Raw genomic sequence first — 17,249 nt, 5'->3', positions numbered from 1 at the left:
GGCTGCGTGTCTCCATCACTGCCCTGGCCTACAATCAGCTCTTCTTGCGTGCCTAGCCTAGCCTTCAGATAAAGTTGTTCTCAAGTCTGTGAATATATATAAATAGAAATATACTTTTTATGTTATGACATCAAGTAGTCAATGGTCATTCTGAAAATTTGCCACAGGATAACAAGATCACAGCTCATTATCATATAAATATTTTAGTAAAAACATCCATGCAAATTAGATAAAGAATTCAAAGACTAAGGGAGAGTAAGGGTATATCTAAGAAACACTCTGCTTAATTCCCATGCTCAACTTTTTACAGGGAAATCTCTAATTGAACTTCTTAAATAGAATTAAAACTGCTAATTCCTTTTGGAGTAAGGGAATGAAAATATAATTAATGCTGTAAAAATATACCTATCTTTAGTCAGAAGAATTTGAATTCAGCTGTGAAATTAGCCCATCTCTCATCCTTCATCAGGAACATTTATGGAAGGGACATCTCTCCATCTTTATCAAGAAGTCTTGATAAAGAACTTGGAAGAAATTAACTTGTTATTGAGGATGATTGAACATTGCATGGTGGCAGACACTCCAGTGTTTTGAGAAAGCAGAAACATGTCTTGTCTGATTCCATGCTTGCCTGGGAAAATTTAAGGAAGGTAAATATGGCAAGAGGCTGTGAAGACAATATTTTCCAGATGAATTTAGGATGAAGATTGTCTAAAAAAATCAGACATTCTCTGAAAGATGGAATTTAGGAGTCATCCAACATCTTGGAAAATTAAACTGATGAAAACTTAATTCTATCTGGTAGCAGAGACAGTATTTTTATCTATGCCTTGTCTGATAATGATTTGAAGACTTATTTTTAAGGGCACAGGCTATCTGACAGGAATTATATATGCACAAGTATGGTCTCACAAATTCTTCACAAGCTTAACTCCATCTACATGAGAGGAAGGAAGAAAAGACAGGCAGCTCTAAATCTCGGCTACAGAGCAGCTAATAGGAAACAGCAGGCATTACAAGGTCATTATCAGCCACTCCCCAACCTGGAAAACTTCTGTCATAATCAGATCATCTAAGACTCAGCTTCCCCCTCTGTTTAAAGGTTCATGGAGGTGTTATATATGGTAATTTGTCTTCCTTTGATTGACCAAACTCCTATTCCAAAAAAGGCAAAGGTCACCAAAATGAAAAATAAACAGGGAAAGGAAATAACACATAAGAAGGAACAGCAGTAAGCTTTTTCTGAGACACAACAGGCCACCAGTGAGCTTCAGAGATTTTAAAAGACTTTAAGAGGCCTGCATCTTTTTTACAGATGGGAGACTTTAATATTGAGAGCTTAAATTAATTGCCTGAGCATGCTAAAAGCCAACAAGAATGAAACCATCCTGTTTCTTATCTTCAAGGCCATCCTGCCTTCAATTAATTGTCACAAATCTACTCAATAGTAAATAGTAAAGAGATGCTTTTCCCTCTGTCTGCCTTGATCCAGAATATTATGATCAAAATGTCAAATAGTATCAATGTAGAATCCAATAACTCTGGAGACAGGAAGGTGAGCAGCTCCATTAGCCAAGTGTCCAAGCCAATGTGTTTAAGAGAAAAACTTCCTCCTAAATACCGTTTAACTACTTCGGCTAACTCACAGCTTGACTGTCAGAGTTGAAAACCATTTTCTTGCTTCCTTAATCTATTTTGGGCAAGTAATTCAACCTCTGACTTTTACTTTTTAAAAAACATTTTATTTTGCTTTGTTCATGTATATAAAACACTTTTAAAAAAGGATACATTGTGCAGACTGTAGAGTACTCCCAAATAGTTAATTTCCACTTCTCAGGACACAGCTCTCTGTTGTCTTCAGGTCAGACAATTGTGATAGTGAATAGAAATCTCTGTTACTGAGAAACAACTAATACATGGATAAACGTGTAAAAAATACCTATTAATATCAGATACTAGGTACAGGAGTCCTAACTACTGGCTTTACCTGGAGTAGAATTAATTTTCTTCTCAGTGGCCGGTACAGGGCTGTGTTTTGGATTTGTGCTGAACACAGGGTTGATAATACAGAGATGTTTTTGTTATTGCTGAGCAGGGGTCACACAGAGCCAAGGCCTTTTCTGCTTTCTGTGCTGCCACGCTGGTGAGGAGGCTGGGGGTGCCTGGGGGCCTGGGAGGAGACACAGCCAGGACAGGTGATCCAGATTGACCAGAGGGATATTCCAGACCATACGACATCATGCTCAGTATATGAAGTGGGGGAAGGAAGGAAGAAGGAAGGAAGGAAGGGGAAGGAAGGGAAGAAGGAAGAAGAGGGAATGTTTGTCTTCCCAAGTCATCGTTGTATGTGATGGGGCCCTGTTCTCCTGGAGATGGCTGAACACCTGCCTAAACTTGGGAACACTGAATTAATTCCTTGTTTTGCTTTCCTTTTCCTATTAAACTGTCTTTATCTCAATCCATAAGATTTCCATCTTTTTTTCCTAGCTCTTACCCTTCTGACCCTCTCCCCAAACCCATTAGTGGTGGGGAGTAAAAGGCTGCACAGGACTTGGTTGCTGGAAGGGGTGAAACCATGATATTGTGTCATGTTAAAATCATTATCAAATGAGTATACAAGCTATTAACACAGTAGATGCAACTTATCACTTAGAAAATCCCATTTTAAATACTGCAGATAGTTCTTACATGGTGATTTTCCTTTCACAAAGAATAGAATTTTCTAGATAACGATGAGTAAATCAGCATATAAGCAGGTATGATATATTTAGATATGCTGAAAATCCTGAAAATTAACAATTTAATATACATTTATTTTTGTGCATCCTGTACTCACTTCTGTGTAAATTTTACCATGGACTGAACAAATTAATTCCCTCAGTTTACTTCAGGGATTATTCCACACTTTGAAGAATTGAATAGGATAGCTCAATGTTCAATGGCCATTTTTCTACTCCTAAAATTAAAAAAAAAACCTCTCCCTTCCATTTTTCCAAACATTTCCATCAAAATAATTGTGAATCATTGCCACTTCATGATGGTTGCTTGGCAAAAATGGTCTGTTAACTCCCTTAGGAAATCAGTCCCCATGAGACCATAAATGCTGGTTTTCTCTTACACCCATCCCCTTTGACAGAACACTTTGGCAAGGATTTTGGATCACTTGTTTAGGTACAGGGTCACCAGTGTCATGCAATAGATAGTCATGTGGACTATAGAGGTCACTAGATAGGTGTAAGAAATACATGCATCTTAAAAATAAATATATGCAACCACTACAGTAACAAAGACTTTAACTCATATAAATATCAAATACTTCATAATTGAAAGAAAATACATGTAATAAAGGAATACTTTTTTTCAGTGGAAGTTTCCTTCCTGCCTTCAGCTGGAAATTCATGTATTATATAGAGATATTTAACTAATTTGCTCTCAAGTTTACAAGACAAAAAGGAAGTATGGGTTTTCTGCCTGATTGCCAGATATTTTATTCAGGGCCCAAGAGAGAAATGTGTTCATGTAAGTCATGATCCTGTGCTTGCTTCCTTGGTGTGCTGTGCCAAGACTGATGCAACAAGCCTTGGGAATCTTCACTGAAGAGCCAAACGTGCTAACTGAGATCTGAGATAGCAGCCATCACCCTGACAGTCTGGCAAGCTGACTAGAAGAATCCTCTGAATCTGCTGGGAGAGTCAAAGATATCCTGTAAGGAGTGAAGCATTTCCTGATATCTTGCCCAAACCACAAATATTAGTTTTCACATGGATTCCAATTTTATTTGTAGTTAGCATTCACAAGGATTGACCTTGTGTAACAAAATCTACCTAGAAAAAAATAAAATATTTTCTAGGCTAACATCACCAAGGTTATTATTGATGTCCTGTAAAAGGATTACATTTAGTGAAATCCTGTCCTTAAACTGTTGTCACATATTATACCTGCTGATCTTATTAAGGAAGATTTCCAAGTAAGTTGGTCATGAGTGTTCCTTGGGACACTTCTGTTTTCAGGAGCAGCAACTAACTTTTCTGTTTATTCAGTTTGTTTGCACTGGGCACTTGTGTAAACTAACAAAAATTAGGACAGAGGCCTGAGACATTACAGAGAATAGGATTTTTTCCTAATGAAAATATGCTGTTCAGTGCTGGCATACCAAACTGTAGTAAGATGGTATTACTGAAACTGATCTCCTGATCTTGTACCTTAGACACCAAACTCCCTCTTAACACACAAAATCCAGAACTACAGGAATATTATTTGATTATCTAGGTGGAAATCCTGGCCCAACAAGTGTTTCCCAGGACTGACCATGATGTGTCAATGACATCACCACATTGACTTAGCAGAGAGAAGATTCCAGCTTTGTCTTATCTCTTGTTAAGAGATTTTTGTGGGCTTTCAGAATGGAAAGAAGACCACCTGTTTGGCTGAAGATAGGAAGACAAAACAGAAAAAACCAGTCCACTTAGGTAAGCAGTTTCTACAACACTTTTCCAAGATCATACCTTATTAAGATCTTAAATTGTAAGTATTTAAATTTTCTATAATCCCATAGGAAAATTAAGATGATGATTTTAAAACAGCTGAAATGAGCTGGCACAGTCACTGCCATTAGCTTTCTTCAGACCAGACTTAATACTAATATCTTGTTTGCTTTGCAAAAACCTGCGAAAATAAAACTATACCATTTTTTGTGGAAGTCTGGGATTAACCCTCTAGTTTGTACTTAGTAATAAGTAGTCAACAATTCAAGATGTGATTTACAAATAAATGTGTAATTGTTGTGGCATTTCCATTTTCTTCTATTCTATCCCTTTTATATTTACTATTTAAAGTAGTAGTTAATTTTAAAATACCATGTAAGTAACTTTTCTATGCATAAATAGAATAGTCTAATAGTCAAAAAAATAAATATTATGGGTTTTTAGGTGGTCATAGCTAAATACTGCTAATGTGAAGGCTTCTAGAAGACAGGTAAGATGGTTTGCAGGGTTTCTAGTGGAGAAGCAAAATCATAACCAGTAATTCAGGACAGAACAGGGACACACTCCTTTCTAACAGCTTGCAGACAAGTGATGCTACAAAGCCCACCAAGGCTGGTATTTGCAGTGTTAGTCTTAACAGAGACACCAAGGCATGAATGAACTCAGATCGTCATCTGTGTCTAAGTAATTTTCCAGAGCTGTGGTGGAGTTCAGAGGCGCTAGGAAGTTCTCACATCTGCCAAGCACGGCTGTTCTGCAGGCCAAGGCATTTTATTTTCCAGTGGTGCAAATCCAGCACTAAAATATGCAAAGTTCCTGACCACAGCTATAGCTTCATGTAGCCCAAACTCTTTAAACTTCTAATATAAACAGTTTCCCAACCATATTTTTTCTGCTCTTTCATAAGTGTGGGCTACTCTTGTTTTAATCTAATTTAAATTAGAGACAGAAGCTGAAAGGGAAAAGAGAGACAAAATTATCACACTATCACACAACCTGCACCGTGTGTAAGGATTGTATGTCAGGATTTACACACTGTGTAGACTTTCTACCAAAGCCTCTCTCTAAGCTCTTGTACCTTTAAATAGTGCATCTAGAGTGAAGCGAACAGCAGCTTCACTGGGAGGGAAATGGCCAGAGATCATAACCAGGTTCTTTTCATTTGTGAACCTCTCACCCCAGAAGGGAAGCAGCAGCTCAGCCTTAGTATATGAAAATTTGTTTTTCCTTTGATTTCTTATTCTCTCAAGTGTGGTCAGTCATATTTGGCTAATTCTTGCTACAAGGAAGCTACAAGATGCATTCACCTGTAGCTGCATCAGAACCCTGTACTAGATCACATAACCTGAAACCTTAAGGATATTACTTTCGATAAAGAAAATTAATACAATTACTGATAAATGTGGCTTATTTTCTAGACTGTTTATCTGAATAGAGTAACATAGTTAAATGCAAAATAATTCATGAGGAATAAAGAATATGACTCCTATTAAAAAAATTCAGACCCATAACATAACTAAAAGCAGTTCTAAGATCTGGCTGGACATGAACTCTTAGTGTCATTTAGCGAAGAAGAGTCATCTTACATTGCAAATGGCACCCATCTAAACCTTGTACTTTTGAAATTAAAACAAAAAGAAGGCTGATCTGTTTTAAAAATGAAACTATCAGTTAGGATGAGCAGTTCTGTAGCAGAAAACAAAACTATTGCAGGCTGAATTTTTTTTGTGAGAGTAGGTAACCCTCACTACTTTTTAAATTATGGTGATGTGGAAGTAACACTTTAAAATTTTCCATCAAGACTGGAAGTATTTTTAAGACCCTATTCAAACACAAGGTAGTGTTTTAATGCAAGAAACTCTGGACAAATTGAGTTTACTAGACAAGGCTACAGTGACTTTAAAGTTAAATCTGTTAATCTAAAGCACTAGGTAGGAGCCACGCCCCTTTTTATCACTCCTAATGTGCAAAATTCTTGAACTCAAAAAAGTGAGGTGACATTTTCTGATATGTATCTGCAGATAAAATAAAAAATACTAGCTGCTTGTGAAGTAGGATTTGGGGTAAAAATAGCATTCCACTGCAAAGAAAAAAAAAAAAAAGCAGAAGGAGAAAAAAAAATTAAGAACATAAGATGAAGGTTTTAAAATCTACATTAATGTTTGCCTGTAGCAGAAACAAGCTGTCCTTTTCTGATTGCAAGGCATCTATTGTTTGGTATTGCCTGAATTGATTGTTGATATAAAAGAAAACCCATATAATCCCACAGCAATATTTAAACACTCTCAATATAAGAGAACAGCCTGGCAACATGTAAGGGTGTATGAAAACATGCCAAGGCATTTCAGATGGAAGAAAACATTTGTTCTACTCCTACAATGTCTCCAGTCTGCTGTACTCCATTCAAGAAAGCTATTTCCACAAAGCCTTTTCTGTGACAACATTGGAGTTTTTAAATAAAAATGTAGGTTGCCAAATAACTGATTTTCACCCACAGGCAGAGAAAATCATTGATTAAAACAGCTTAAGTATTCCTTCAGCAACTGGAATTCCTCTCTACATATGAGAATTGTCACACTTACCTCGTAGGTGTAGCAAGAAGATGGCTTTCTCCAAAAAGAGTGACCTAGGAAAGAGCAAGCCCTCAGCTTGTTGTCTCCTAACAGAGTTCCATGGAAGTGTGAAATCTATGTTATTGAAATCTATAACAGTGACAAATCTGCCACCCAAGCACAGGAAAAGAACAGGAACCCCCGTTTGTCCCTCTGGGAAATGTTTTTAATTGGCTGACTCTGAATCTTTCTCGGAATCATCTCATTTGGGCCTCTCGTCCTTGTTCACCAGTCAGGACTTGCCATTCTGGGTCAGGCTGATTATTTGCCCTAATAAACACCTTGACCTTCAGTCCTGAGTTCATATTTAAGTCCTTTAGCTGTGAAAGCAGGTAGGATAGAAAAAAAATAAAACTTCATTGCAAGAAAGGCAATGCACAGAGTGGAGGTAGGGAACTAAAAACCAGCCTTACTACCGCTAGTAGCTGGTTCAATAAATGATGAGATTGCTTCCCAGTGCCCCAGGGCTCTCTATCACAGTCTAGTATATGTATTGCTTTGGTATAATTAATCTGTTCCTATATTCTTAATGAATTTTTGTATTTGCCTGAAAAAAATTCAGAGGCCTTGATGAAATCTTTCCTCTTTTCTCCCTGCTGACACAAATCTTTTCTCTGGACAACTCCTGACTTTTTTTTTTCTTCCTCTGGACACCTTTTTCATGCTTATCTCTGTGAAAAGAGACATGAAATACTTTGCCATTTCAATTCTTGGAATGGCTGCACAGCAGATTAACCAGTTACAGCATCTCATAAAGATATAAGTAGATAAGGAGATTTGTTTTAGCAACTCAGCAACAGCACATGAGTTGTGGGAATGTAAAGTTGTATCACTAAGGGAGGCATCGAAAAATACAAACATCTTTACCAAATGCAATGATTAAGTCTATACCTTTATTGAAGGAATTTCTGTTCTGTTTGTTCCATTTCTGAATCTAAACAGATATTCAATTCATATCTTTTCAGCTAAACACAGCTAGCCAAATCTTCCTGTGACTTAGACATATCTGATCCGTACTCTGCTCCATCTGTTAGCAGGCTGTAATGCTTAAACCACATGAATGGACCATTCATAACACTGCCAGCTGGACAGCAAATACATCAGGACCAAAAGAAAAGAAGTGTGCTGGAGGTGCAGATGTTTCCTTGCCATGTCATAGCAGGCTAAGTGGGAAAAAAAGGAAAGTAAAGGAACTACGTCATGAAAGACAGAACTCAAGGAAACGGCCTGAAGCTATGTCAGGTGAGGTTTAGGTTGGGAATCTGAAAAAGGTTCTTCACCCAGAGTGTGGCTGGGCACTGGAACAGGCTCCCCAGGGAAGTGGTCCCAGCACCAAGCCTGACAGAGCTCAAGAAGCATTTGGACAGTGCTCTCAGGCACAGGTGTGACTCTTGGAAATTCGGGGCCAGGAGCTGAACTCAGTGATCCATGTGGCTCCCTTCTAACTCATTCTGTGGTTCTATGAGCTAAGCATCCAGGACAATTGCAAAACAACAGTCTGGCATTCTTAGTATGTCTGCTTTAAAATATGCTGTTAAACAAGAACCCTGCCTTTTCATGACTCAGAACAATCTCCTGATTAGGTACATCATAATGCAAAGCTGTTCAGGACAGTATTAGTGTTGAGTAATTTATTAAGCATTTAGCAATTTATTGGTTCACATTGGTTTTAATAAGGATAATGTTTCATTCCACTGGGAGCCTGACGAAGTTCCAGCTTGAATGAGATATGTGAGTATGCTCATATTAGTATTTCTTTGTTTACACAGTTTATTCATATATCGAATCTCATTTTTTCTTATACAAAACAAAAATTAGTGAATCCTGAAATATATTTCACTGAACCCCATGTTGTAGATGAGAGACCATTAGAGGACATTACGCCATCTTTTCTTCTACTGGTAATTTTATAATTTTATTACACAGCATGTGCATCACTTAAACTATTTTAACAATACGACAAAAGAATAATGCAGAGGCTTTGAGAAAATTAGTCAGATATACCAGCTTTTGATACCTTAATCTAGTTGTCAAACTAAAACCATGGAACACTCCAACATGTCTAATGATCTCTCTGCAAAGATTACTTATTTGGTATATACTATAGGCAAAAAGCATGAAGCTAGTTGGGGATTGGAAAGAAAATATGAGGAGAAATACTTTAGATCACATAATGATATATACTATGGCAGCAAAATATTATATTACAAAGTTAATGACTATGGGAGGTCATTCCCCATAAAGACAGCTTTAATCATACTGCAGCCAAATGATTCTTAGCTGTAATGAACTAAAAGAAAAAAGTCAATTTACTTGATTTATTTTAAATGTAACCGAGTCCTCCTCAAAATATATCAGTATCAGTGCAAGGGGTTTTATTCTAAATGTCTACACTTTGTGGTTTGTTAGGAAACTTCTAGGCAATTAACACGAAGTGTGGGTGAACAGTATATTTCAGATGCCTGCAGGAAAATGCACAAATGACCGAATGCAGTTTTGCTTTTCTAGATTTGCCTTATGAAAAACTATAAACTATATAATCTATAGTGAAGTGCAATTAACTGCAACCTGAACACAATTCTTTACTTTGTCTCTTGTAGTCTATCTTTAACTTCTCCCATATCACTGTAAGGTAACTTAGAATTATATTCATTTCAGTGATATTGTATCACAAAATTCTTCAAATGAATTTCAAGTAAATCTGACAAAGGAACTGACCTAGTGTCCTAGAGATCCTAACACCTCACCAAACCATGAGAATAACTCATCATGTGTCCAGCAGTAATTCATATCCCAGGATAAAAAGAAAAAATGAGGTTAAGAAGGTCTCTTGCAAAGAATTGTTTTGAGCTGAGATTAGATGAACCTGAATATCTGTTGGTAAAATGATGCGAAAAAAGAATGAATGTAGAATCAAGTGCTTGGGAAGGTAAATCATGACTGGATATATTTGGAGACGTGAGGAACTGTAAGAACAGGCTTAAATTTGTATGCATTTGTAGTTAACTGTTACGACATTCCCATTTAAAAAAAAAAAAAAGTTCAGCACAAAGGTCTAAAAAATGCATTTGCTAAGAAATAAATATATTTTAAAATATCCTTCCTAAACTTATGGTGTCTTTTCCAATCATCTAGAAGAAAACAGTGAACAGATACTTTAATTCTATGTGTTGTAATATTACATAAACTACTGAATCTACATGACTCATTAGCCCTTTGCTTACTTCTCAGAAACAGTCTTGATTATGACAATCCTGCTTAAGGTAAGTAATATGGATCTTATCAATGCCTACACATTGAAACTTCAGCAAATAATCTAAAGAACACATGTACAAGAAGAAATCTTGAAATTTACTTGGAAATGTGGCCCATTTTATTTTAACTGAAAAGCATTCATTTTACAGTGCAAACAGTTCTTTGGTAAATTTACTGATTAAAATAACAACAACGATGACTTTGTTTTAGGTAACATTAAAAAAAGAAAATAAATATCTAAAATTTGCATAATATTACAGCAATATTCTCACAGTGGCTACTGAGGAAATGGTCACCTAGGCATTGGCCACTGTCTCAGAAATGTTAAAATCGAAGCTGATTCTAGAGACACTGCATTAAAACTGAACTAGTAAAAATCCATGGCTGATTATGTTTTAGATTGTGGATAAAGACCTGTTTTTCCTGGTTTATAAACAGATGGATGGTGGAAAATAACTCAATATTAGACATGTTACACTTGTTTAAGCATATCCAGACACCTAAGCCCATTTTATATACCATATGAATAAACAGTGAACAATGAAGAAAACCTCCAACTCTGGAGGTTGGAGAAAAGGAACAATCAGATATAAGGTACTATTTTATAATGTATAAAATGGAAACTCTCTTCTCCTATAAGCAGAAATCTTGAGAAAGTTTATTTAATATAAAATTGAAAAGAAAGAATGCAAGTAGTAACCAGCTGGATGCATTACTGCCTTATTTAACTGTTTGGACAGTGAAATTATATTTGGTTTAGCTCTGCAACCCTTCCTCTTTGAGGAATTCCTGCTATAGGTCAAGGGGAGTTCCATCTGAGTTGGAATTACAGGGCGAGACATGTGGTATGGACTCTCAAGAAAAGTCAACAAAACACAGAGTATCAAAGAAACACAGGAATGACAATCTTTAGGAACCATATGATACTCAAATGTGCTCGCCACACAATTTCTAGAAGTATTAACAAAGACTATTACATAAATCAAAACATTGTATATAAAATCAATTAAAATATTCTTAAAAATATAAATTGCAATTCCATGTGTACCACACACACCTTTAACACAGCACTCACATGTACATATTGCTTCTACCATAGTATGAAACAAAGTTTCCGTAGTAAGCTTTAAAGTTACACCAAAGTTTGAATGTGTGTCATGGTAATTATTTTATCAAATTAGAAATTATTAATGTTAGTAATCAGAGAAATTATGTGCCAAAATATGATAGTGGATTTCATATTGCTGTGCTAGGTTAGTTAATAGACAGGCATTTGTCCTACCATGCGATAATTAAGTACTCAGTCTGTTTGTATATTCTGAAATGCTTAACATATGAAGGTTTAATTTTGTGCAGAATTCTTTGATACCCCAATCACTGGCCCTTGAATTTGAATGCTTTAAACACAGAAATCAGTGAACCATGTAACTAGCACTAGGTTCTAGTGAGTCCTGACTTCTAAGGACTAAAGGACAGGGCAACAACCTCTAACAAATGAAGTATTCAGGGAAAGAATCAATTCTGGATAAACAGAAAGAAAAGCTGTAAAATGAGGTATGATTGTTGTCCTTCACTCAATATAATTCCTGGTCAAAAATATGCAGTTTGCATCCTAAAAAAGTATACAACTTTGAAATGCTAGTGTAGACATATACTCTATAATGTTAAACATTTAAATGGGAGATAAAGTTCACTGTCAGATCATTTTTAACATAAATGATAAAAATATTGAGGTAAAAATATATATTCATTAGATGAAACTGGAAAAGAAAAAATAGAAATCAAATACCTTGTCAGAAAAAGTAGTCAATCCACAATTAATCATGCTGCTTGATTTTGATTTTTTTTTTCAACAGTGCCACAATATAGGCAGGAACATATGACTATTGGCAATATGCACAATGAATCAGTAGGAATCTTTGTATACAAAATGGCATGTGACATCTTTTCACATTTTCAAAACAGGGCCATACAATTACATGAGCTGATCAGAGATCAAGAGATGCATGCTTTCAAATTGACCTGGATGGTTAAGCTACAAAGATTTAAAATAAATGAAACAAACAAACAAAAAAAAATGTTGTCAAGCAATTACAAATGTTTTGACAAAAAGGATTAGGCTAATTTTGAAGATCAAATGCTACTCTGTCATGCATGTTTCCCTAGAATGAGGAACGCTGTCAATTACATCTATATGTGTATCTATAATACACATTCAGTTGCTTTTGCTTTCTTCCAATTATAGTTATTTATATTTCCTTACTAAATCTAGCTTTTATTGCTTTGAAAATTTGGTTAATTTTGCTCCTTAAATTAAGGAAAGTATGTTGAAAGGTGTCAAGTAGCTTTCTTTATTTCCTTCCTGGTCCAGGCCCAGCAGTGATAGTGTGATTTAACAGAATTTCCATGCATTGATGTTTGCAGAAACTGGCCTGGCTATGGCTATGCTCCAGGCACAGTGACCTCGTGTCTTCCTTTTCCTGGAATTTTACTAAATAACAGCAAAAAGTTAAGTATCAAGACAGACTGGTACTAGAAAGGGACAGTAAACTTTTAATGTTGCTAAGTAAAGATAGGAAACAGAGTGTTCAATTTAGACTAAATCCTAAACCCAGGCATTTTGGGTACCTAAAACTACCTGACAGTGTTCTTCTAAAGTAGCACCAGTTCGAGTTTGTCTAACCTGAGAAGTTAACACAATTTACTTTGACCTGTTTGCTATTTTCCCTTTTGTTAATTTTGCATTGTGATTTACCTTCATGGGCAGAAAATAAAATGATACATTATGTTATACTGTTACAGCACCATTAGAATATTTCAAATCTTGACTTCTTGCTGTTCTTAGGACTGCAGTTACCTGTTTTCACCATCAGCAGGCACTGATCTGATTTGAAGAGTATGAACCCTAAATTCTTAAAAAGTAGAATTATGGCTTGTTTTTATTAGTGTTTTGTTGTAAGCAGACTGGACAGCAATCTCCTTTACCCTTCACAGGTGCTTCACAGTCAGCTGGTGGGCACGATTCTACAAAACAGGTAATCTGACCAGCCTGTGCCAGGATAAAAATAACAGAACAAATACATACTTAGCTACATGTTCCAAACATTTTTCATGTTATTGCAGAAAATATTCTCATTCATTCTCTAAATGTCAGGGTAATTATTATTAGTCAGGTAAGAACCTGACTAATATGGCAACTCCACATAGTTTGTTTTAGTATAAACTTACTTTAAGAAGGTTAAGGCACTCTCTGTATTACCACTTTTACCTTTTGATAAAGCAGCACATATGCTTTTGTCTAACACTGAGGTGCCACCGGGGTACCAAGCACTAACTTAATCTTTTAACTACCCTTTTTAAAAATTTCTCTCTGATGGAAGAAAATGACGATCTGGTACTAAGTCAAATGAGCTTTTATTGAAGTGAAAGCTCAAAGTGAAGTGCCTCACTTTGCAGTTAAACTTACCCATACATAAATGAAAATATAAGTATAATAGATAAGAGCTGGATTGCAAAACAATGTCCAAGGCAGGGATAATATAATTTTCTGAAAAAAAACCTGAAGAACCATAAAAAAATTTGCAAGTATTACCCAGAAATTAGCAGGCACAAAATTGGAGCTGCTGTTTTAGAAGCAAAATTATCATTTCTATCTCAAAATTAATTTTCACATACTTACTCTGCATTCACACACAGTACAAGGGTCCCTTTTCCAGGTTTCATTGCTTGAATATGATTTACCCTCTTCATCAGTGCAATCAGAATTACTGAGGCGTGATTCAAGTTTTTTTATCTGAAAACATTAAAAAAAATTAGTAACTGAATCCAAAAAGGTTTTTATTTGTGTAAAATATACTGGCTTTTCTCTTATAATAGTCACTATATAATCCTTGTTATACTTATCTGGGTTTTTCTTCTCACTACTTAGCTTTTATAAACCTAAAAGACTACAAACAGGTAATACATATAGAGATAGTCTTTCAAAAGAAAGCTACCAGAAAATATATCTTTCCTACCATTGGAATATTCAGCTAGAGCATGCAAAGAAAAAACTTCATGTTTTATATACAGAAATACAAATATAAACTGTCAAAAATGTTTTGGAGAGGAAGTAAATTTTAATTTTTTTTTAAACACCTTAATTAAAAATGTTTACTTGAATTTTTTACTAACTTCTGTATGGTGTATACTTCAGAAATGGGATTCCACTATAGCTGAATAGAGTTTACCTGCAAACATTATAAAGTCTTTTCTGAATTATCTAGATCTTAACTGTTTGCAGTTGTAGTCTGGCAAATTACTTCTTATGAAGGCTGCATTTTAATCATTGCTTTACACAGATTCTACACATTTCAAATAGCAAAAAAGATTTTATTAACACTACACTCAAATTTTAAGGGAGAGATTAATTTTGTGTTTAACATACAATGGTTACACAAGGTTTCAGGTTCAAAACTCAAGAGGGTCCAGCTGTAGAATATTTCAGTATGACTTCAAAAGAACACAGAAATAAAGAGTAATAACCCACCAATTTCTGAGTTGATTTTTGTTTGAGATACTAAGTGGTGGGTTTTGTCTGCAGAGGATGTCTAAATATTAAAAATGTAACACAGATGTTAAGAAAGCATTATTAATTAAATTTACAATTAGACGTGATAGACTACAATTAGTTTATGATAGAATCTTACCTGATTTCTGAGGCTTGAAATAGTTTTTTGCATTTCCAAAACAAATTCTTTGAAGTCATTCACTGCAGGTACATTTCTATTTTCATTAGATGCTGATGTGGTATTACGGAAATATTTACTCTGTTTCACAGAACTGCAACAAATGAATGCCAAGTCAGGATATATTCATCTAACTCATTTTTATTTGGCTCGATATTTTAGGACACATAACAAAAATGTAAAAGAACAGCAACCAACAAATGCAGGAATATGAACCACAACAGCAGCACACAAGACCAGCTGGTGCTGAAGACAGACTCAGCACAGGTGAGCTCTAGATTACTGTCAATATCACCAGCAACTGGGAATTTCTTATACTTTGAAAAATGATGTATTTCATGCAGGGGTACACCAGTGACACTATAGAGCATCATCTTGAATTCACCACTGAGCCTCTGTTGTAATGCAGTTAGGAAAAATGGTATGACCCAAAAAATGTACCCCCGAAAATGTAGACTTGTAAGTTTCTTTCACTTATCTTGTTCTCCCCAGTTCCCCTTATTGGTTGTTTAAATTCCCTCCACCCCTTTCCCCCCCGTCTTTAAAAAGGAGTGCTTATCTATACCTCTTCCTCTTTCCCTCCTGCCATCTCACCCCAAAGGATCCCAAGAAATAAACCTGTAACTGCCATCTCAGTAAAGGGAAAGATCCTCGTTTTTACGATCTTCTTTGGCAAGCTAATCTAACTCCCCTGTCTCCCTGGCTGCTGCAGGGCAGACAGTAGTGGCAGAGAGGCAGTGGACATTAGAAATTACAGCAAGCCTCCAATACGAAAGCAGACTAAAGTGAAAGAGTCTTAAAAGTGTTCCCCCTCCAATATGAAATTCACATTTCACATTCTGAACCATAGATTCTTCCTCTGCAGCCTTGGTAGCAAAACAGAAAGTTAGGTTTCATAAATAAATGAGAAGCACTTCTAGATATGAACATATATTTAATTAACATTTGACTTCAATACTACTTATAGTACACAAAATCGAAAGTCTTTTGTCTCTAGTACTTTCCAGCAGATATCTCATAACAGATATATAACACAAAATTGTGTTAATCAATTCAATCTGTTTATGAGAAAGAGTAACAAAAAGAACTGTCTGTAACTAACAATCTATTTATCTGATACCACTTGAAAAAACAGGCATTCAAAAGCATGGCTAACACTAATTTTTAAGCCACTTATTACATTAAGATCCTTGAATCCATTTACTTTTTTGAAGATTCTTGAATTCATTAATAATTACAGGCATTGCTATTTTGTTAACATGTCATCTCCAGTGCTCAGGGATACCCAAAGAATGAACTGGCAAAGAAATTCTCATGTATCAGGGCTCAGGGTAATATTTCTGCATAAATTAAAACAGCACTTACTGGCAGGCATTCAAGCTACTTAGTTTCCCATAGTTTTTCATCTAAATTAGAGAAGATCTCTAAATATCATAACATGCCAAAGTTCAAGTAAACCAGCTGCTATTGTATAACAAAATATTTAATCTTCCCCACCTGTTCAAGTTATTGAAAATGAGAAGCTAAAAAAAAAGGAGGAAAAAACCCTTCTCACCACAAATGCAATTTAAATAGAACACTGAGCATGAGAACTTATGGGAATGTTCAATGACTGAAGTTGCTTTAGCTCTATGATACAAATGAAGTATTGTAAATCTACTATTTTGTACTTTAGTAATTGGGCTGAAACAGTCAAACAAGCTGGTACTTAGATGTATTTATTTTTCTATTGTTTTCATTTTTATTTAATTTAAACCCTTTTATAATTTTAGAATTATGGGACTAGCATCCTTAAAAAGTGAATAGCTGTTTTTTAAATTTTTCTAGCAGCTCACTTGTAAAGATGGACAAAATATCCTTCTTCAAGGATTACTTCAAAGAAACCTACCTTTTCATATTATCTATAAGATATACAGCCTATACATAGTTGCTGTCTTCTCTTGTCTAAAATCCTAAACACCTAAAGCATCTTTTATTTCAGGACAGATTCCTCTCAAATAAGTGGAATATAATCATGATGTTTCTACAAGCACTATAAGACCTCCAGAGTAGTTGAAATAGCTGAAATTAATTTACCACATTGTGTATCTGTCTAGATGCTTTCCTTGCCAGAGTGGGTAGACTCTACTTGATCACCATCATCACACAAGTAGAAAATTTTATTTGTTAAA

At 35.4% G+C, this 17,249-nt stretch overlaps 1 protein-coding gene across 2 annotated transcripts in view; it reads right to left on the bottom strand.

Annotated features, from left to right (window-relative positions):
- Positions 1 to 10,446: 10,446 nt before the first annotated feature.
- The window catches only part of PXDN (peroxidasin), an 82,491-nt gene continuing 75,688 nt past the window's right edge, over positions 10,447 to 17,249 (bottom strand). For both annotated transcript variants that reach the window (XM_086875950.1, XM_086875951.1), the window contains 3 exons: positions 15,040 to 15,172; positions 14,031 to 14,144; positions 10,447 to 13,400 (listed from right to left, as the gene is read on the bottom strand). In XM_086875950.1, coding sequence (XP_086732076.1) covers positions 13,278 to 13,400; positions 14,031 to 14,144; positions 15,040 to 15,172 — 370 coding nt within the window. In that variant the 3' untranslated portion in view covers positions 10,447 to 13,277. The remainder of the gene's footprint in view (positions 13,401 to 14,030; positions 14,145 to 15,039; positions 15,173 to 17,249) is intronic.

The sequence above is a fragment of the Cyanistes caeruleus genome, chromosome 2, assembly GCF_971803275.1.
Source record: "Cyanistes caeruleus chromosome 2, bCyaCae1.hap1.1, whole genome shotgun sequence".
In the NCBI taxonomy this organism is placed as follows: Eukaryota; Metazoa; Chordata; class Aves; order Passeriformes; family Paridae; genus Cyanistes; species Cyanistes caeruleus.
This window is presented reverse-complemented; position numbering and strand designations above follow the sequence as displayed.